Source organism: Chlorocebus sabaeus, chromosome 18 (genome assembly GCF_047675955.1).
Source record: "Chlorocebus sabaeus isolate Y175 chromosome 18, mChlSab1.0.hap1, whole genome shotgun sequence".
Taxonomy (NCBI): Eukaryota; Metazoa; Chordata; class Mammalia; order Primates; family Cercopithecidae; genus Chlorocebus; species Chlorocebus sabaeus.
The window spans coordinates 64,657,180-64,678,578 of NC_132921.1; the positions used below are offsets into that span (position 1 = coordinate 64,657,180).

The 21,399-nt window shown below is 40.4% G+C and overlaps 1 protein-coding gene and 1 pseudogene across 5 annotated transcripts in view; one reads left to right on the plus strand and one right to left on the minus strand.

The window, feature by feature from the left end:
- LPIN2 (lipin 2) overlaps positions 1–21,399 on the minus strand; it is a 127,361-nt gene that overhangs the window by 73,416 nt on the left and 32,546 nt on the right. The window contains exon 1 of one of the 5 annotated variants that reach the window (XM_007974515.3): positions 8,019–8,278. The exons of the other annotated variants lie outside the window; for them this stretch is intronic. Coding sequence (XP_007972706.1) covers positions 8,019–8,120 — 102 coding nt within the window. The 5' untranslated portion in view covers positions 8,121–8,278. Of the gene's footprint in view, positions 1–8,018; positions 8,279–21,399 lie in introns of those variants that run through there. 5 annotated transcript variants of the gene reach the window in all.
- LOC103222853 (U1 small nuclear ribonucleoprotein C-like) lies at positions 9,782–17,260 on the plus strand (annotated as a pseudogene).

The following is a 21,399-nucleotide window of genomic DNA, read 5'->3' on the forward strand; positions in this document are numbered from 1 at the left end:
CGCTAACTCAACCCTTCCAACTGCCATTTTAGGCTGGGTGCGGTGGCTCACACTTGTAATCCCAGCACTTTGGGAGGCCAAGGCAGAAGAATCACTTGAGCCCAGGAGTTTGAGAGCAGCCTGGGCAATGGAAGGAGACTCCATCTCTACAAAGAATTTTTTTAAAAAATTAGTTGGGTGTGGTGGTGCATGCCTGTAGTCCCAGCTACTCCGGAGGCTGAGGTGGGAGGAAACGCCGGAGCCAGGGTGGTGAAGGCTGTAGTGTGAGCCATGTTTGTGCCACTGCACTCCAGCCTAAGCAATAGAGCAAGATCCTGACTCAAACAAAAAAAAAAATTTTTCAAACCCCAAATGCCATTGTACATACCTCATCTGATTTAATCCTCACAACCAGGTGAGGTAAATGTTATATTCATTGTACTAATAAGAAAACTGATGTCCAGAGAAGCAACTTATCTATAGTCAAGCAGTTACCCAGAGACATGACCAGACAAAAACCCTGGTATGTCCACCTTAAATACCCATGTTAATTTCACTGAAACCTAAAACAGCTCCTAAAAATTCATGGAATTTTCAGGCTATGTGCAGTTAAGAATTTCATAAAGGCTTTTAGAAGGCTATGATGATTCTTCTATATGCTACCACACACGAAAAATCTTAAGCCTTTTTTTTTTTTTTTTTTTTTTTTGGAGATGGGAGTTTTACTCTTGCTGCCCAGGCTGGAGTACAATGGAGCAATCTTGGCTCACTGCAACCTCTGCCTCCCGGGTTCAAGTGATTCTCCTGCCTCAGCCTCTCGAGTAGCTGGGATTACAGATGCGCGCCACCACGCCCAGCTAATTTTGTATTTTTAGTAGAGACGGGGTTTCTCCATGTTGGTCAGGCTGGTCTCGAACTCCTGACCTCAGGTGATCCTCCCACCTCTGCCTCCCAAAAATGCTGGGATTCCACGCCTAGCCAAGCCTTTTATTATGAGTAGTCTTACAGATATGATTACGTTATGATCATAAAAGTGTGTTTTAAGGGGTATGTCCTTACCCTAAACCTTCTAAAAGAACTGTGTAATTAACCTATTTTAGTGGCGACTATTGATAACCATAGCAACTCTAAAATAAGCCAAGAAATCTGATTATTTAGCTTAATTCCACATACAAAAGGCACACAATTTTAGCAGGTTGCTATAGAAACCATGTGTAGTACTTTCAGGGTTTACTATCACTGACATTGGTGGGATACAATTTCCTTAGAAACACTCCAACTCTATCGGAAGTTCTTTCTATTTAACACACCGACCTAGAAGTCAGGAATGCGTACGATTCTTCCACCATCAAAATTACAGCCCCAGACTGGAAACAAATTAATATATTACTATAGGTTCTATGTCTAGGGAAGGACATGTTAAACTTTGCTCATCCCCCTTATTTCCCATCTCGTCCTCTCTCACCCATCAAAGAACTTTAGTTAATATCACAGTTAACATTAACACAATTAGGACAAGTTTAAAATGTCGAGTAATTACTTGTCCTAACTGCGTTAACGCCCTGGGTTGAAGGTCCCTCAACCTGTATCATATGGTACCCTAGTAATGAGGGTAAGAACAAGCCAGATGGACTACCATTGCAACTCCTGTAGCTAAGGTGGCAGCTACTAAATTAACAAGCACATGCAAAACCAAAGTTCACAGTCAGTACTCTCAACAACTGGGGATGAACGGCTTCTTATCAAGAAGTTTGACAGAGCACCTGCTTTAGAAAGCAAACAACACTTGGAAAAAAGAATGTAGACTGCCTTATCAAAAAGAAGATAACTCAAGGATTAAAATTAATGTGGTTTTAGCGGAATCCTGAGCCTTTCTGTCGTTTGTATGCATGGATTGTTTATATGTTTTTTGAAATGTTTAACAGCTTCCCTGAGCGTTCAACCCACTAAACATTTCCTGAGGTGTGCTCAATTTCTCTGACAAATTTTTATAAGCATACTAGCCATGAAACTATATCACTTCCCACACAAAACAGGGGACTGACTTTACTAATGAGGGCTAGCTAGAAGTGACATACAAATTCTTTTTAGTATAAGAAGAAATGATGATTAACCCAGTTATGGAAAACGATACTTCACCATGGAACAGACTGTTCATTAACAAAGAGCACTTAACTAAGCCATAATAGCCTTTGGATCCACAGATATACATCCAGAAGTCATCATTCCAAGTCTAATTAATCATAAACACCTGGGGCTGGGTGTGGTGGCTCACGTCTGTATTCCCAGCACTTTGAGAGGCCAAGGCGGGCAGATCACCTGAGCCCAGGAGTTCAAGACCAGTCTGGGCAACGTGGCAAAATACAGTCTCCACAGAAAAATACAAAAATTAGCCAGGTGTGGTGGCACGTGCCTGAGGTCCCAGCTCCTTAGGAGGGCTGAGGTGAAAGGACTGCTTGAGCCTGGGAGGCAGAGGCTGCCTCCTACACTGCACTCCAGACTGAGTGGCAGTGAGACCTTGTCTCAAAAAAAAAAAAAAAAAAAAAATCAAAAACACCTGGGAAAGCTTCTAAAAATAAAACTTCCCAGAGAGGAAGGCTAAAATGAACCCTGTGGTGTTGGACTGGAATTGGAGGTCTCAGTATGAACTCATGGTTTTAAAGTACATACATAGGTAACTACATGCACAAGCACTGATGTGTTTATACCTAGAAAACACATTCAGGTATCCTAACTCTATTAACAGGACCCAGAATCAAGCATACTCTCAAAACAATGTGCGTATCTATGGCCCAGATCTTGCTTTCTAAATATCATTCTTCAATAAAAGGAACCAGGGCTCCTTGGAGAAGTGGTTGATTCATTCCATGGCTATGGGCAGGAAAATACAAGATAATGCTGGAGCATCTTATGGAGCCAGAGACTGGGAAATGCTCAAAATCAAAAGAGCGAGTGTATGTCAGAGAAAAAACAGAAGTATACTCCCAAGAGCTAAACACAGAACAATCTGAGCAACAAAATAGGATTACTAGATTATAATCAGTTGAATAAAATATTCTTGAGTCCTCACTGATAGAATAAATTAATACGTAAGTGAGAAATGACAGCTCTTACAGATGAATTCTAATTAATGAAGAAAAAATGAAACCAGAAACTCACTATTAGAATATATCACAGTATTATTTATGGAAGGCAAGATCCATCAATGGATGTTAAAAATAGGAGGCAAAAGTTTGAGGGGAGGCAGGGCTTGGTGGCTTATGCCTGTAATCCCAGTACTTTGGGAGGCCAAGGTGGGTGGATCACCTGAGGTCAAGAGTTCAAGACCAGCCTGACCAACATGATGAAACCCCACCTCTACTAAAAATACAAAAAGAAGCTGGAAGTGGTGGCACCTGTAGTCCCAGCTAGTCAGAAGGCTGAGGCAGGAGAACTGCTTGAAGTCGGGAGGCGGAGGCTGCAGTGAGCCAAGACAGCGCCACTGCACTCTAGCCTAGGCGACAGAGCAAGACTCCGGCTTTTAAAAAAAAAAAAAGTTGAAGGAGAAACAAGATGACTGGATATTCTTAAAGTATTTTTCCCAAGATACACATTCATTACAAAAGAAAAAAACTTTTAACTCTACAGTAGAGAAACCTGGAAGACACAACCATAACCAAGTGATCGGGAAAACTTAAGACACGTTCACCTCAGGGACTCCTGGTATGACTCACTGAAAAGGACTTCGGAGGTATTCTGACCAAAAACACACAACCTCAATCTAATTACGAGACAACATCAGACAAACCGAAGTAGAGACAAATTCAACAAAATATCTGACCGGTGCTCATCAAAACATCAAGGTCGTGAAAAGCAACGACTAAAGAACTGTCACAATTGGAAGAGACTAAGGAGATAGGACAATTCAAGGTAAGGTGGGGTTCTGGAACAGAAAAAGGACATTAGTAAGAAGAATCTGAATAAAGGCTGTAGTTTCATTTTCAAAACAAAACAGTTATTCTTGGCCTCCATTACTGCCTTCAATTCTGCTTCAGTCTGTCTGGGAAATCCGTATTTTCTTTTGAAAGCTTCACAGGGATTCACTCAGCGATGAGTCAGATGTGGGCATCACCGTCCTTGCGACTTCTCACCCCCGGCTGCACGATGGGGGTCACTGAGGTGCCTGGGGAATCCTCATGACCAGGCCACCCCATCTGCAGATTCCAGTGCAAGTACTTCTGAAAGCCTCCAAATGATCCCAGAATGTAGCACATCTCAAGCTGTGTCTCAGGACCACAGGCGCATGGAATGAGTTCCAAACCCTCGTTTTCTTGACAGTGAACAGAGCTGAAGAAGGGTGTAGTTCCTGTTCCTTTCCTGCCTCACTTCCTGGCCTCAAGTGATCCGCCTGCCTGGGCCTCCCAAAGTGCTGGGATTACAGCTGCGAGCCACCATGTCCAATCGGGATTTTTATTTAGATCCTTGCAGAGTTGTGTCCATCTCCTCTAGGCCAGGCCAGCAGCCTGATCTTTTCGGACATCTAAACGCACAGTGATGGAACTAAGGTGTGTTTTCCCAGCACACAAAGACTACACCTGGATCACATCTACAATACAGGGCTCCCCAGGCACTCTAAGGAACTGAGTATGTCGAGTATGTAATCAGGACCAAGTATCCAGGCAAACTCAACATGGCAGCATTCACACAGCCATTTGCTGGATATCTGCCCAGCTGTGTTATTCATAAACCCAGAGCAGCAAAAAATTCAGACATATTAGTGAAGGCAAACAAAAAAATATATATATTTACATGCATCTATGGGGACTCAGTTGTAGCACAATAAATATTTGCTAAATGAAGACAATTTTGTTTCCTCTACATTAATAAGCTTAACTATGCAATATGCAGTCTGTGTGGAGGCAGTTTGTGTGCATGTATTTCTTAATTGTAAACTATTTCTAAGTCCTTCCTTACTGAAAACAGATGGGGGCATAAATATAAAAATGAAAAAAATGAAAAAAACATAAAAATGAATAATAAATAATTTTCAAACAGCCAAAACATATTCATGTCCACAATCCCAAAACTACTCTCCCCCAAACTCCTGAGTTCATCTGTGGTGAGCATGCTTTGAAAACAAAGACTTTCAGAGAATTTACTCCCCCAAACTGCCTGACCAGTAATCTTGTATGGTCCCCCAATATATATCCTCTTAGCAGGCCTCAGTTTTCATTTCAGTGCACACTGTCACTTGGCTAGTGAGCCTACCAAAGCACACCTGTAGGTTTACTAGAATCTTCTCCCTCGAATGCAGCTACTTCTGCAGGGCTTAAGGAACCATCACCCATTCACAGCTCAGTGGCAAGAGCACAAACGCTCCTAAAACGTAGGGGAGTTAGGAGGGAGGAAAGGTATCATTTTCAAGCCCAAAGTTACTAGCTGTGGAGAGTGGGAGCTAAAACATGACTTTGAAAATGGAGCTGAGAAAATGTTTATCTCAAAAATTTTGGTGAAACCTGGCCCTTATCCAGAAAGAAAGAGGAAATTCTTGCATTAGCCCTTCTTCCCCCCTTGTTCTAGGACTCAGAACTCTGGTTGAGTTCTCTGGCTAATTATGAGACAGTCAGGTATAGTAACATTATTTCTATGAGGAAACAAAATTCCACTCAAATACTTTTTTGAACACTGGCCACGCTAGACTGGAGGAACATAATTAGTTTTAGACCTGTTCACCTAGAGTTGTTCTAGGAATCTGGGCAGCAATCAGTAATGACAATGTGTTATGGGTAGGGTTCCCCACCACTAACCTCAGCCCCACCCCAAATTCCAGGTGGACTCAGGGTTTCCTAACTTAGCACGAAGCACTCTGCCTCATATCATGTGCCCCACCCGCAGGGTGACTTGCCACCTCCGACCACTGTTTGTGTTATTAAATCTGGTTGAGCTTTTTGGCATCAACCAGAGGTGCCCAGGTCCTTTGATAAACAGCTCACAGAGCTGAGGATTGAGGGGCACTGCCCTCAGGGCTTCCTGGAGTCCCCTGCAGCTGGTCAGGATGTGAAGACCCAGGATCAAGCCTCACTTCTGCTGGAGAAGAGGTCTGGGCTCTGTGCCAGGGGTTTTCTCTAATAAGAATGCTCAGGTGACCTCTAGAGTCCCTCCCAGCTCTAAACTGTAGAAAGGCTCCAATTCTATAAGCATTTCTGAGGATTACAAGTTTGGCTAAGAACTCCTGTAGTATATTCTGCCCAAACTTAAAAAAAAAATGCAATCAAAGTGATTTTTTAAAATGGGGTGAAAATATGGCCAATAGATTATTCTGGGACTTCAGGGTATTTTAATATAAAATAATTTAGCTTTTTCCTTAGCAAATAAAGATATTGTCTTCACTTGTTTCAAAAAATATGAAAACATGGTCTTTGAAATTTCCACGTTTCTAACAAAGCACAGAAATCTTCTCATGGTTTTCTAAAACATAAGATGATGCCTTTGTATTCCCAAATCACAAAACCATGAGGAAAGACTCTTTCAAAACTTAAACTGTCACCTTACAAGAGGGGTGCTCAGAAAGGATGTGACTTGTAAGGAGTGTTCAGGTCACAGAAGGCCTGGACCCTGAAAAACAGGGTTCTCCCTCTTACCACACACACCCAGGTTCTAAAGTCAAACTCCTATATAATCATTACAGGCTACTAAGCAGATATCAGATCCTTATCCCAAACGTTAGCATTAAGAAAACTCATGTTTCTCATGGGACAGGGAGGTGACTCACTAGACTTCAATGTTCTAATGGCAACATAAAACCGAACCGTTAATAGAATGCAGCCTAAGCAAACACCCCTTGACCTCTTTCTGGAAAACACCAGCAGACACAAGTCCTAAGAACTTCCTGTGACGGACAGCTTATGTGTGTTAGTGCTACTTAACAAATGAATAATTTTTAAAGTATTTCGTAAAAAGTCAGCAAGGTTCTCTATTCTCCCTTCTGACCTTAACAAATGTGAATCAGCCTGTATGTGTATACACTCTATAATATTAAAATGTTGATTTCAAAAGCAAACTGCCTCCCTTGGTAGCACCTGACTCTTCCATTCATATTCAAACCACATCTTCCCATTAGTCCCTGAGAACTCTGAACAAGCACACGTTTACTAACAGATCCAAAAGCAAAAAGCAGAGTGTGATAACATTTTTAAAGATAATAAACATTTGTATAACCTTAAAACTAAAATCAGATTATGAGCCACAGATTTTAGAAACTAATTTTTGTCTCACTGATTTTACGCTTGTTTTCATAAAAATATCCATACTTAATTTTAAAAAAATAACCTTGAAAATACGTGTTTACTTCTTACTATTTTTAAAGGAAAGCTTCCACAGGTAGAGTTACACTGTCCTCAAGTCAATTGATTTTGTTTCCTTAATGCAGATTTCTGGGACTTACATTAAGCTTATACAACTTGTTCTAAGTTATATCTTGTAACAAGAGAGAAAACTCTGGATTTAAAAAGTTCAGACAATTTATATTTTCCCCACTTATTTCAAGCTTACAAAAATTTCTTGTTTATGATCACAGAAGAAAGCAACTGCAGCCACCCTCTATAATATATCCAAATACAACGTCAGCTTCAAGATATTAGTTTACCATTCCAATAATTATGGCTAGGCCAACAAAAACTGTAACACTTTTATACGATTTTTACTACTATACTTAAATGCAAAGAGAATGTGAAACCAAATATACTATTTTTGAAACGTAATTTTTAAAAATTCTCAGTTTAAAACAGCAACTTCATTTTTTTCCTAGGAAAAGAAGTCTTTTGTTAAATAACAACAAATAGAGACAGTAGAAAGATGGTACAGTGAATGAAGCAGGGTAGGTAGCCAAAGACTTCTGTTCAACATAGCACTTACAAGTTAATAAAATTCACTACAGCATTTTCCTAAGAAAGGACATTCATTAGCCTTTTTGTTTTGTGGGTGCCGTCCCCTCTTCTCTCAGTAGTGTCCAGATTGAGCATGCAGGGAAGGGAAGAGGCACAATGGGAGATGTAACTCACCAGGATACCAGGAGGGGACTTGTCATGGTAAACATCTTGAGTTTTACTTAATGAGCCTTCACAAACCTCCTCATCTTCCTTATCATCTTCTAAGTAAAACATCTTGAAAATCAACTAGCATGTCTTTTTTCAGAGATGAAGGTGTATAATCAAAACAGAAAGCTGCTCTCTTGATAAACTGAGTACAAACTGCTTGCAGACACAGTTATATGGCTAAAACAGAAAGGAAATGGTTCTAACAAAAAAAAAAGCAATGCATACACAAGTTTACCAATGAGATTTGCTCAAAATGCCTCAACCCCTTCTCCCCGAAGGAGATAAGCAGGGGCATGGGACAGGTTGTGCCATGTGTTTACACTGATAGGCACCAAGACCTGCCCAATCACATGATGGCCACTGCAGCTTCCATCACACAGGACAGGGATTGAGTTAATGATTCTCTAAACCAATCACATCCTCATTTTGTAGAAATTAAAACAGCTACTATACATATGGAGACTCATCTTATGTAAGCTAATCATGTAAGGGAAGTCATTTACATACATTTTCCCAGCAGCAGGGAGCTTCCCAAAGTCAGCCAGATGACATGCTTCAAGGAGCCCAACTAATGAACACTTTGACTTTGTCAGACTGCCATGACCCAAGACATTCTCACAATTCTATGAGGCATCCTGCTCAGCACTGGATATAACAAGCAGAATTTACTTCATTTCAAGAATATGATAATGCAACATTGTAAAATTCAAACATTCCCGGTATTTCTTTGGCAGCTCTCAATAAGTCAACACATAGTAATTTCAACTGAATTTTTCTAAAAACCGAAAGCACACTTAACTCACATGGACAAACATACTAGATTTCTGAATTAAGATATACTATTTTTTTCATACCATTGTCTAGGATTGTGCTGTTCATCACAAACAGCCATTAGCCACATGTGGCTACTGAGCACTGGCAATCAGGCCAGCACCAACTGCAGTGTGCTCCAAGTGTAATGTACACACTGGATTTCCAACACTAAGAATGAAAAGAGAATAAAATAATCTCATAATTTCTAATATATACTACATATTTAAAGGATATTTTGGATATACTGACTTAAATAAGGTATTACATTTACTTTTACCTAGTTTTTTCTTTTTCCACTTTTTAAAATGTGATTACTAGAAAATTTGAAATTACACATGTGGCTCACATTATATTTCTATTGGACAATGCTGCTCTAAAACCCTGAGAAAATCTTGAGAACAAGGTGGGGAAAAGGACATTCAGGCAAGTTACAGGTAAGGAAGAACTGAGGACAACTGGACTGTTCATCATTCCTTTAAAGTATTTAATTCATCAACAACACACTAGCTGATCCACATCCATTTAATGATCTTCACATTAAACCTTTTTCTCTGCATCTCAACTTCACAAAAGACAAAATTTTCAAATATTTGACCAAGCAATAGGTGTTTGGTGATGTTTAATACAGTAACACACCACAAAGGTTCATATAATAAAAACGTTAAGTGGCCGAATTAAAAACCTATTTCATCAAAATTAGAAATGGCAAAACTTATCTTGCACGCAGCATGTTTTCCTGCTTGCCTTCTAGCCCAGCAGATAGTAACGTGGCCTGCAGTACACCAAAGTGCCCAGTCACTTGCAATCTAATTCAATACACATCAGGTACACAAACTCCTACTTTCAGAAAAGAACGGTTTAGGTTTTTATGGTCTAAATTTTATGCAATGAATAAAATTTAAATCTCTTCATCCATGAACTACTGCAGCTCAGGATCCTTGGCATCAGATGGTAGTGATAAAAACCGGATACTGGGGTGCTGCCAGTGGAGAAAAGTGGAAAAAGTCAGAGGTCAGCAAGAAGGGGAGGCTAGCAGGAGAAAGAGAGATTAAAGAGAAACCTAAGAAGGTGAAAAAAAGAAAAGTTAGAGGGGCAGAGGAAATAAAATGTAGAAGAGATGAGAAAACATTCAACTGGATAGCAGAAGAAGGGGAAACTGTAAGGAGGGTGGAAAGAAGAAAGACAAAAACCATATCCATTTTAAATGTGAGTAAACTAAGGTCCACAAAGAGGTCAGGAAATTAGCCCAATGTCACCCAACTGGTCAACAAAGGTGCCAGGACAAGCAGCCTCCCAGTTTCTGATTCAGTGCCTTTTTGTTATGCCAAGCAGAGACCAAGAGAGAACACACCGGGGATCGGCAGGAGGAGGCTGACAAAAGGCAGGAGCAAAGGCTTAGCAAGTGAGGCGTGGTGGAGATCCAGCAGGAGAGGTCAGCGGGTAGAATTCCATTCAGCAACTCTTGCCTACAACACAACTTACACAACAAGCGGAGTGCCGAGGCCAGTCATTTGGGGTTTCCTGCCAGTGTTTGTATCGTTTCCTTGTTTTAGCTGATGACTCCCAGAATGTCCTGACTGCAAGGAACATGTACTATGGACCCATCAGAAGTGAGCTCATTTTCTAAACATCTGTGTGGCCAACACGAACACACCTACAGTTTCCTCCTATGGCCACCTGTGGATCACCCTGACCTTCAAGGCTGGTAGCCAAAGTTCTGCTTCCAGCTCCCGATCTGTAAGGTGACACTTTTCAGTCTTGATGGATAAATGTTAAAATCACAACCAACAATTCTTAAGCATCCCTATGATTTTCAAAAGAAAACGTTACTGTATTGTCAAACTTTTTCTCTACGGGCTAAAATAAGAATAAATGAATACTGAGAAAAGCTACTTTTTACTTTTGCATATCTTCAATGATCTTTTTTTAAAAGTGCATAGAATTTGGAAGTCTTTTTCCCAAGACTTAATTCTTTAAAAAAAGTCTAACTTAGGGAAACAAAGCTAAAATGCTAGTTACGAAAAACAGAATCTTGTTCAGATTCCACAACTTACAGTGATGCTAAGTAAAATACACACCTTCTTTTTGTTTTTTCTACTACTAATCCCGTAAGTATTGGTATACATGGCTTTTTAAGAGGATGTAACGATTTATTTAAAACTTTCTAGCTAGAATTTGCTTATCTGAAGCTGTACTAAGCTGGTTCAACAGAAATACCTTTACACCACAAGTATTTTACCATAAAACCTGAAAATAACTGTACTCCCCCCAGTGGCCACACTGTGGCAACACAACATCTTGCTCCTGGATTACCAATGAAGATGTGACAAAACTAAGTTTTGATTATTTAAAAATCATGAAAAGATTTTATAATCTCAATTACAAAGAATTTCATAACACCCACCAGAATTCTTCTACAGTGAAGAACTTAGGTGCATTTCTGCATTTTCAAGGTCCCTCATTACAAAGGGAACATGTAAAAGACCATGGCTCACCTGAAACAAATGTTGTTTTCATTTAGAGCCAAATGGCTCTCACTATCTACACTAAAGCACATGAAGTGTTTCTTCTCCTAAATGGAATCACTTATAATTCACTGTTTATGAAAACAACCCCAAAGGGACTGACTTTTTATTCAAAACCAAGATAAAAGTCCTCTTGCTACCATTCTTCGGTTTCTCAAACATTTGTAGTTTAACTGCTCATTGGGTAATGGTTATATAGTTTACTCAAGTTCCAGTGTTTCATAATATCCTCATACAATCTCAAAATTCCAAACAGGACAGCTAGTGGCTGGCAATTTCACTGAACTGCGAGTGAATAATCAAATGCAAACAGATCTTCCTCCAGGAACAGAAGAGGAAAAACAAGGGAGGGTCTCCTGAGGTCAGAGGCCCAGCTTAAAGCGACTCTCGCAAAGATAAACTTCTTTGAAGACTTGTCATTTATCTTTAAAATTCACACATTTTGTAGTCTATTCTGATAAGTCTATTTTTTTAATGAAGAAAAAAAAAAAAAAAAAAGACTAACTGACCAAAGCTTTCTTCTACCAAGTTCAAAACTTAATGCAACACGTTTACTGTAAGAATTAGAATATGTTCGGTGTACACATTGCAGTTTAAGGAGCTTAGGATCAAACAAACGCTGTGGTCTAACCCTTCCAACACAAATGTTCAAGGTCAAGCTTTTACTCACTACTTGAAGATGAGAGAGACAATACCGAGAGTTGCCCGGCTGTAGCAGTCAAGTGTATCTGAACATTAAGAGAGTAAAGCTAAACAGTCTAATTATGGATCAGAAGAATTATGGCCTGACTTGTGTCACAACTTTTGGACAACGTTTTCAACAAATTGAAGTAAAAAAAAAAAAAATGGAAAACCCTCTGTTCTGCTCAGGCAGGAGTCCTGAGACCTCAGTTGCTTGACAGGGGTGGAGGTCGGGGGTGAAGAGGGGGCCTGTTAATTGCATAATGCTTTCTGTTTAAATGTGTCTTTTTCTTCTCCCATTTCACCTCTGAACAGCAGTTTGCACAGTGATGACACCGTTAAGTATACGATTTTCTGTACTAGGGTTATATTAGCCCCATTTCATTCAAACTCAAAAAAATCCTGTTGAAATGCAAGTCTTACTATCATCAAACTTTAAAACACTAAATAATTTTCAAAGTGTAGTGCTTTAATCTTCTCAGAAAGAAATTACTTGTTATAGACTCACAGTAATAGGGGTGGCCCAGTGCATCACAACAGTGAGGCCAAGTGAAGGTACTGGAAGAAGCCAGTGCTGGGTTCCTATACTCCAGATCAAAAAGTGAGATACTTTAAAGCTTGCCCCCCAAAAACAGCAACAAATAACAAATGAAGGTGAGCAAGAGTTGATTACATCATTAAGACAATCCAAAGAAAATATAAGTGAAAATTATCACAAAATGTATCGGCACCATGTAGGAACTCCTCATCCTCTCATTCCTTTACTTGTTTTTTTCCACGTGGACATTTCAGGTCCATCTCTGACTCCAATTTTCTCTTCTACAGCTGGTTCCTCACAACAGTTCTAACTCAAGATTTTCTCAACCACCTGAAAAACTGGTGATGGTTATTTAAATTATTCTGTTGCTGTGATGTCTTTCAAACAATTACTTAAAATTCTTTAATTTAAAAGATACTTGTAATTAGCTGGTACTCTTCTTCCTGCCACCTTCTTCCATCTATAGAAATGAACAGCTGCTGTAATGTTAAGTACTGTACTTAGAAACCAGGTGGGTGGATCACTTGAGCTCAGGAGTTCGAGACCAGCCTGGCCGACACAGTGAAACCTCATCTCTACTAAAAATACAAGAATTAGCTGGGTGTGGTGGCTCATGCCTGTAATCCCAGCTACTCGGGAGGCTGAGGCAAGAGAATCGCTTGAACCCTTGCAGTGAGCCAAGATCACACCTGGGCAACAGAGCGAGACTGTCTGTTCTGCAGCCTGGGCAACAGAGCGAGACTGTGTCAAAAAAAAAAAAAAAAAGAATAATCACAAGTGCTGCCAGCAGGCCAGATAGGTAACAATATAAATTACTGATCTGTAGCCTTCAATGGGTCCCCAACAGAATCTGGCAACCCTCATTGGCTTCTGTGGTCAGCTCTCTCTCCCAATTTCTGGTTCTTTTTCAAACTTCCATGCTCCTCAACCTGACTATATTCTATCACTCTATTTCCCCATGAGAACATACAACATTCTGTATTCTTGAATGCAGACTCTTGAATTGCAGAAGAAATAGCAAAAATGACTAATATACTTTGCTATGAGAATAAAGAATTTAGTTTCACAATGTTTAGAAATTCTAATGCTATATTTAAGTCTGTTATGAAGAATTTTATTTAACTGGTGAAATTTAAATTAAAATGAAAAGTAACTGAATTCTCAGATTACACTTAGTGAATCTGCCTACTTCAATCCAAAGCTCGACTAACATGTGTAAGAAAAAACTGAAACACTGATACTCAGTTGTATACATAAGTCATATTCTACACATACAGATGAATCCAATTCCAGATGGTGGCAGTAACTGCATTCTCCAGTGAGGGTAAAGCCTCAATGCACTAAGTAGTAAAAGGGGAAAAGTTAGTCAGCTTTGCTAGTCTTTCAAGTAAAATGCTGGTAATGTCTAAGATTTAACCTTGTAACGTCAAGACACAGGATACAAAAAGCAAAAACGCATCTGAAAGGTGCAACAACATTAGAAGAAAAAGGATAAAGCACCACTGAAACAGAAGAAGTGTGACATTTCAATTTTTCTTCCAGACTCAGCATACTTTATACAAAAAGGCTCTATTTAGTTTGTGTAAAAATCTTTAGCCTTTGCAACAAATTAATTGTATTCAATTTTAAAAAGTATACTTCAAGAACAACATAGGTATTTATATCGAAATCATAGAAGAAAACACAATCTGGGCAGCCAAGCACTATTTATTTAGTATTTACTCTAAGCCACACCCTGGAATTAATCCTTTGCATATATTATCTCTGATCTACACAATTTTCATGAAAGACAGATTTGCTTTATCTCTATATTTTACAGATGAAGAAATGGAGATTTAGAGAGAGGTTACTTAAATATCCAAGGACAAACCAGCTAGAACTCAAGATGTCTTCCACAGTACCTTCTTAGACTCATTATTTAAGCTGAAATTCAGATTTACTATGCTAAGTATTTTTAAAATCTCAAACATTATGCAACGCATCTAAAAGAAAAAAGTGCCTAGGAATAAATTTAACCAAGGAGGTGAAAGCCTGTACAACTAAAATTGAAAAATCACTGACAAAAAAATTAAAGATAACCTCAGTAAATAGAACGACATCCGTGTTCATGAATAGGAAGACTCAATATTGTTAAGATGCCGATATTACCTAAAGCGATCTTCTAATTCAAGTCAATCTCTATCAAAATTCCCAAAGCCTCAAATTCATATGGAGTTACAAGGGGCCCTGACTAGCCAAAATAATATTGAAAAAGAGTGAAGTTGGAAGACTTCCATTTCTTGATTTCAAAACTTATTATAAAGTTACAGTAATCAGGCTGGGTGCAGTAGCTCACGCCCATAATCCCAGCACTTTGGGAGGCCAAGGTGCGCAGATGACTTGAGGTCAGGAGTTTGAGACCAGTTTGGCCAACACGGTGAAACCCCATCTCTACAAAAAACACAAAAATTAGCCAGGTGTGGTGGCAGGCTCCTGTGGTCCCAGCCACTTGGGAGGCTGAGGCAGGGGAATCACCTGAACCCAGGAGGCGGAGGCTGCAGTGAGCCGAGATTGCACCACTGCACTCCAGCCTGGGTGACAGAGTAAGACTCTGTCTCAAAAAAAAAAAAAAAAAAAGCTACAGTAATCAAAACAGTGTGGTATTGACATAAAACAGACATACAGACCAACTGAATAGACTTGAGAGTCCAGAAATAAACCCAAACATTTATGGCCAATTGATATTTGACAAGAGTACCAAATCCACTGCATGGCGGAAAGAACAGTCTCAACGGATGGTGCTGAGACAACTAAGTTTCTATATGCAAAAGAATGAAGATGAACCCTGCTTTACACCGTATTAAAAAATTAACTCAAAATGGACCAATGACCTAAAACCATAAAACTCTCAGAAGAAAACATAGACCTTGGATTTGGCAAAGGATTCTCAGATGTAACACCAAAAGCATGAGTAACAAAAAGTAGATAAACTGGATTTCACTCAAATTACTTTTTCCGTATCAAAGGACATTATCAAGAAAAAGACATCAGACAGAATGTAAAATATTTGCAAATTGGGGCGTTTAACTCCAGAATACATTTAAAAATTCCTACAACAACAAAAAGACAAATGATTCAATTAAAATATGGACAAAGGATCTAGATAAACCCCTCTTCAAAGAAGACAGACAAAATGGCAAATAAATACATGAAAAGATGCTCAACATCATTAACCATCAGAGAAAGGCAAATCAAAACCACAATGAGATACCAATTCATACCCACTATGATGGCCACCGTTTCTGTAAAAAGGGAACAGAGTGGCCAATGGCTGTGACTACTGCAATACATACCTCACCCACGACTCTCCATTTATGAGAAAGACATACTGCAGTGGTAGGAAACAGAGAGAGAATGTGAAAAATTACTATTAGAAAAGGATGGAAGAACAGGCTCAGAGCCTGACTGACAAAACAAGGGTTGCATTTCAACAAGGAAAGACACTTCCTACTTCAATCTCTGTTCCTCCGCCGGCAGGAACAATGATACCACCTCCCTCCAGTCTTCTGGGTCGTCCTCACCCTGGTATGATGCCAGCAGCCCATATGGGGCCCCCTCCTAGGATGATGCCAGTGGGACCTGCTCCTGGAATGAGGCTGCCCATGGGAAGCTACATGCCAATGATGCCTGGGTCCCCAATGATGAGACCTCTTGCTTGTCCCCATGATGGTGCCCATTTGGCCCAGAATGACTCAAGCAGACAGAAAGGATAGAGGGGAGACGTCCCTATATCAGTTTTATATTACTTGTTCTACTTCACCAGGAGATCACAATGCTGTGACTCTGGGTGTTTTCTTAACAGCCTGATACAGAAAAGGTGCTCCCCTTTCCTATTAAAGAGAGAATAGTTTTGGAGTAGAGAAGTGGGACAAAAAAAGTGCAGTTTTTATTTATATTGTGAAATATGAAAATAAAATTGTCAACGTTTTTTAAAAAGAGAAAATATATGTTAGAAAGAAAACTGGAGAAACTGAAACACTTGTGCACTGTTGGTGAGAATGTAAAATGGTGTAACTACTGTAGAAAACAAGTTTAGTGGTTTCTCAAAAGCTAAATATGGAATTACCAGGCTAGGCACAGTGGCTCACACTGTGGGGGACTAAGGTGGGAGGATCACGTGAGCCCAGGAGTTAGAGACCAGCCTCGGCAACATAGTGAGACCCTGTTTCTACAAAAAATAAACAAAATAAGCCAGGCGTGGTGGTGTGCATGTATAATCGCAGCTCCTGAGAAGGCTAAGGTGGGAGGACTGCTTGAGCCCAAGAGGTTGAGGTTGTAGTGAGCCGAGACCACGTCACTACACTCCAGCCTGGGCGCCAGAGTGAGATCTGTCTCAAAAAATAATAAGGCCGGGTACAGTGGCTCATGCCTATAATCCCAGCACTTTAGAAGGCTGAGGTGGGTGGATCATGAGGTCAGGAGTTCAAGATCAGCCTGGCCAAGATGGTAAAACCCCACCGCTACTGAAAATACAACAATTAGCTGGGCGTGGTGGCAGGCGCCTGTAATTCCAGCTACTCAGGAGGCTGAGGTAGAGAACTGCCAAACGCAGGAGATGGAGGTTGCAGTGAGTTGAGACAGCGCCACTGCACTCTAGCCTGGGTGACAGAGTGAGACTCCATCTCGAAAAAAAAAAAAAAGTATAATAATAAAATAAAAAATAAATATAGAATTGCCATATAATCCAGCAATTTCACTCCCAGGTATACACACAAAAGAACTGAAAACAGACATCTGTATACCAGTGTTCGTGGCAGCATTATTCGCAACAGCCAAAATGTGGAAACACCACAACTGTCCATCAACAGACGAATGGAGAAACAAAATGTGTTATATCCATGCAATGGAATATTACTCAGTCATGAAAGTAAGTGAAGTTCTGATACATGCCACAACATGGATGAACCCTGAAAACATGCTAAAGGAAATAAGCCTGACACAAATATCATATGATTCCAATTATGTGAAATATCTAGAATAGGCAAATCCATAAATAAAAGGTAGATTAGAGGTTACCAGGGACTGGGGGAAATGGAGAGTTATTGCTTAATGGTTACAGAGTTTGGGGTCATGAAAAATTTTGGAAATAGCAGTGATGGTTGTACAACATAGTAAATGTAGTTAATACCACGAAATCAGACATTCAAAAATGGTTGAATCTTACTACAATTAGAAAATTATGCAATGGGGCCAGGCACGGTGGCTCACATCTGTAATCCCAACACTTTGGGAGGCCAAGGTGGGAAGACCACTTGAGTTCCAGGAGTTCAAGATCAGCCTGGGCAACACAGTAGTGAGATCTCCTCTCTATAAAAAATTTTTAGGCCGGGTGTGGTGGCTCATGCCAGTAATCCCAGCGCTTTGGGAGGCCAAAGAGGGCGGATCATGAGGTCAGGAGATCAAGACTGTCCTGGCTAACACAGTGAAATCCCGTCTCTACTAAAAATACAAAAAAACAATTAGCTAGGCGTGGTGGCGGGCACCTGTAGTCCCAGGTACTCGGAAGGCTGAGGCAGGAAAACATCGTGAACCCAGGAGGCGGAGCTTGCAGTGAGCCTCTGAGACAGTGACACCGCACTCCAGCCTGGGCAACAGAGCAAACCTCTGTCTCCAAAAAAAAAAAAAAAAAAAAACTATTATTAGCCAGGTGCGGTGGTGTGCATCTGTAGTACTCAGAGGCTGAGGTGGGAGGATGGCTTGAGCTCAGGAAGTTGAGCGTGCAGTGAGCCATGTTTACACCACTGCACTCCAGCCTGGGAAACAGAGCGAGACCCTGATGGAGGAAGAAAAAAAAGAAAGAAGAAAAGGAAGGAAGAAAGAAAGGAGGAGGAAGAAAGAAGGAAGAAAGAAGAAGGAAAAAAGGTAGAAGAAGAAAAATAGGAATAAAATTATGCAATAAAACTCTAATTGAAATGTAAAGCAATGTCAATACAGTACACAGTTTAAAACGTGAATATATTCATTCTTGGCTATAAATATCATCTTCTATTCCTATACTGTTACAAACTTCCTAGGTTATTCGAACAACTCATTGAATATCATTAGCCCTCAATTTCCTCACTCAAAAAGTGAATTTCTAGACAATTTCTACGTATCCTAGGTAAAACAATCTGACATTTCGAAAACCATGGCTTTCTGAGCGTTCAACTCTACTAAGTACAAAGCAAAGTATTTCCCACAACTTCATTTTTATCATGAGCTTGGTGATTCCACAGTAGTAATTTCAACAGAAAATTACATGTAACTTTCATTTTATGTATACCTACACACAACAGAGAGCTTCTTCCTTCCGTCAAAAATTACATTGGACCACAACAAATTCACTTCTGATCTCAACGTAAATTCCTAATCTCAGCTTCTAAACATCTAAAAGTAACCCTAGAGAATATATAGCCCGTGAGTAGTTTGTGTGACTCTCATTTCTGAGAACCCAACTAAGCTTTGCAATATACCCTCTTTACAGAAAACATGCAAACCAGCAGCATACGTGCATACCCATACAACCATACACAGATCTGTGCTCGGAGGATCCGATGGAACCACACTATGGTTAGTCTTCAGACCGCAAGTAAAGAACCCCTGGTTCTAGACCACACTGCTATTTGAAAGATGAGAGTATACACGTATTGAAAAAGTCAATCACTTCGCAGCCAAAGTAGTTACAACATGTTCAATCTAGCCTTACATTACACAGTAACAGCCCTTAAAACGAAGTAGTGCAGACTGTACATAAATGTACACCTATCATTCAAGAACTTTCCCGGTGCCTATAATGTCTCAGGTACCAATACTGCCTTTAGTCCTAGGTCCTGCACTTTAGAAGGCTCTGTGTATCACAAACCCAAAATATGAAGGCAGTAAGTATTTTTCTGATTCATTTCAGATCTCTAGGAAAGCTTTTTGAAGACAATTTAGATAAGGGAACAGGTGGTTATCACAAGCCAAGCTGCCCCAGACCTGTGCCCTGCAAGTCAGTGTAGATCTGTCCAGCAGACCTACACTCAGGCTCCCTAGGGCAGCTGGCAAAGGACAAGGCTTCTGCAGGGTCACTGGTGGCCATGGAGGCCAGGCCATGGGGGTGGTGACTGGATTTACAGCTGTAAAAAAAAATTTTTTAATGATATATCATAATTGGGGAGGACATGTAATATTTTATACATGTATACAATGTGTAATGCTCAAATCAGGGTAAATGGGATATCCATCCCCTCGAACAATTATCTTTTCTTTGGATTTATGGCTTTTAATAGTTTAGATACAGGTTTTCTCAGCATACTGACATTTTTGGTCAGATAATTCTTTGCTTGGGAGGTGAGGAGTATAGCATCCCTGGCCTCCAACCACCAGATGCCAGTAGCACCCTCCCCAGTTAGGACAGCCAAAAAAAGGTCTCTGGTTATTTCTGAATGTCCCCGGGGGTGGGGTGGGGGGCAAAACTGTCCGCAGCTGAGAACCACTGGTTTAAACAGATGGTATGTGGCCCTGTATTGATAAGCCTGTTCTGACTGGGTCCCCACAAACATGTTAGGGGTGGGCTGGCAAGCACATGACGTGGCTGAATTTAGACGGGGAGTTTTACACCAAAGCTCTCCCACTTGCCACGGACCTCCAGGATGAAACCTTCCTCCGTTTCAGCTGGACCTAAGCTTCAGAGGCCCCCTTCATATAGCAGGGTTAAGAGCACCTGTCAGGTAGGACCACTGTGAGGATCCCATGAGGTGGTGCCTGGAAACTACCGGCTGCTTCATAAATGCTAGTTTTCTTTCTTCTTTTCATTAAAAAGGAACAATGAACTGAATAGTTCCAAGACATATGCCACAGTAAGTGCTTCAGCAGCTGACTGTTAGGACAGGATTCCAGCCATCATGGAGCTATTTAATAATGAGGGACCCTGGAAAGGAAAACAAATGACCTTCTAAATCTAAATGCTTCAATCATCAGTTCTGTGCATCTGTTTTAACTTCCCAAACCATTTCCCTATTCCTTAAGACTCATCCAACTGCACCCCACTCTTCAGCCTATTTGTCCCCAGTGTTTTCTCTTCTTCCAAGTTTTGGTGTAAAACTGTCTAGTCACATCTACACTCTAGCATGAATGTTGTCTTTTAAATCAACCACCTCTGAAGGCTACAATAAATTAATTCCACTGATATACCACTGTGTAACATGACATGAGGGCTCTTCTTTCTTTCTGAAAGAACTATCTTTAAATTTAATTTAGGTGCTACACAGGATAAAAATGAGTATCAATCCCACATAGTCACAGGACTCTTATACTCCAAAAGTAAATATAATTCATCTGACGTGCATGGTTCATCAGATGTTGCTTTGAATGGCTTCTAGCTATTTCCAAAAACCTAATCTACCTTGAAGGGTAAAGATTTTCCACCACTGGGAATAAAAGGTTACATTGTGGCCGGGCGCGGTGGCTCAAGCCTGTAATCCCAGCACTTTGGGAGGCCGAGACGGGCGGATCATGAGGTCAGGAGATCGAGACCATCCTGGCTAACACGGTGAAACCCCGTCTCTACTAAAAATACAAAAAACTAGCCGGGCGAGGTGGTGGGCGCCTGTAGTCCCAGCTACTTGGGAGGCTGAGGCAGGAGAATGGCGTAAACCCGGGAGGCGGAGCTTGCAGTGAGCTGAGATCCGGCCACTGCAGTCCAGCCCGGGCTACAGAGCAAGACTCCATCTCAAAAAAAAAAAAAAAAAAAAAAAGGTTACATTGTGAGATTCTGAAAGCAATTTAA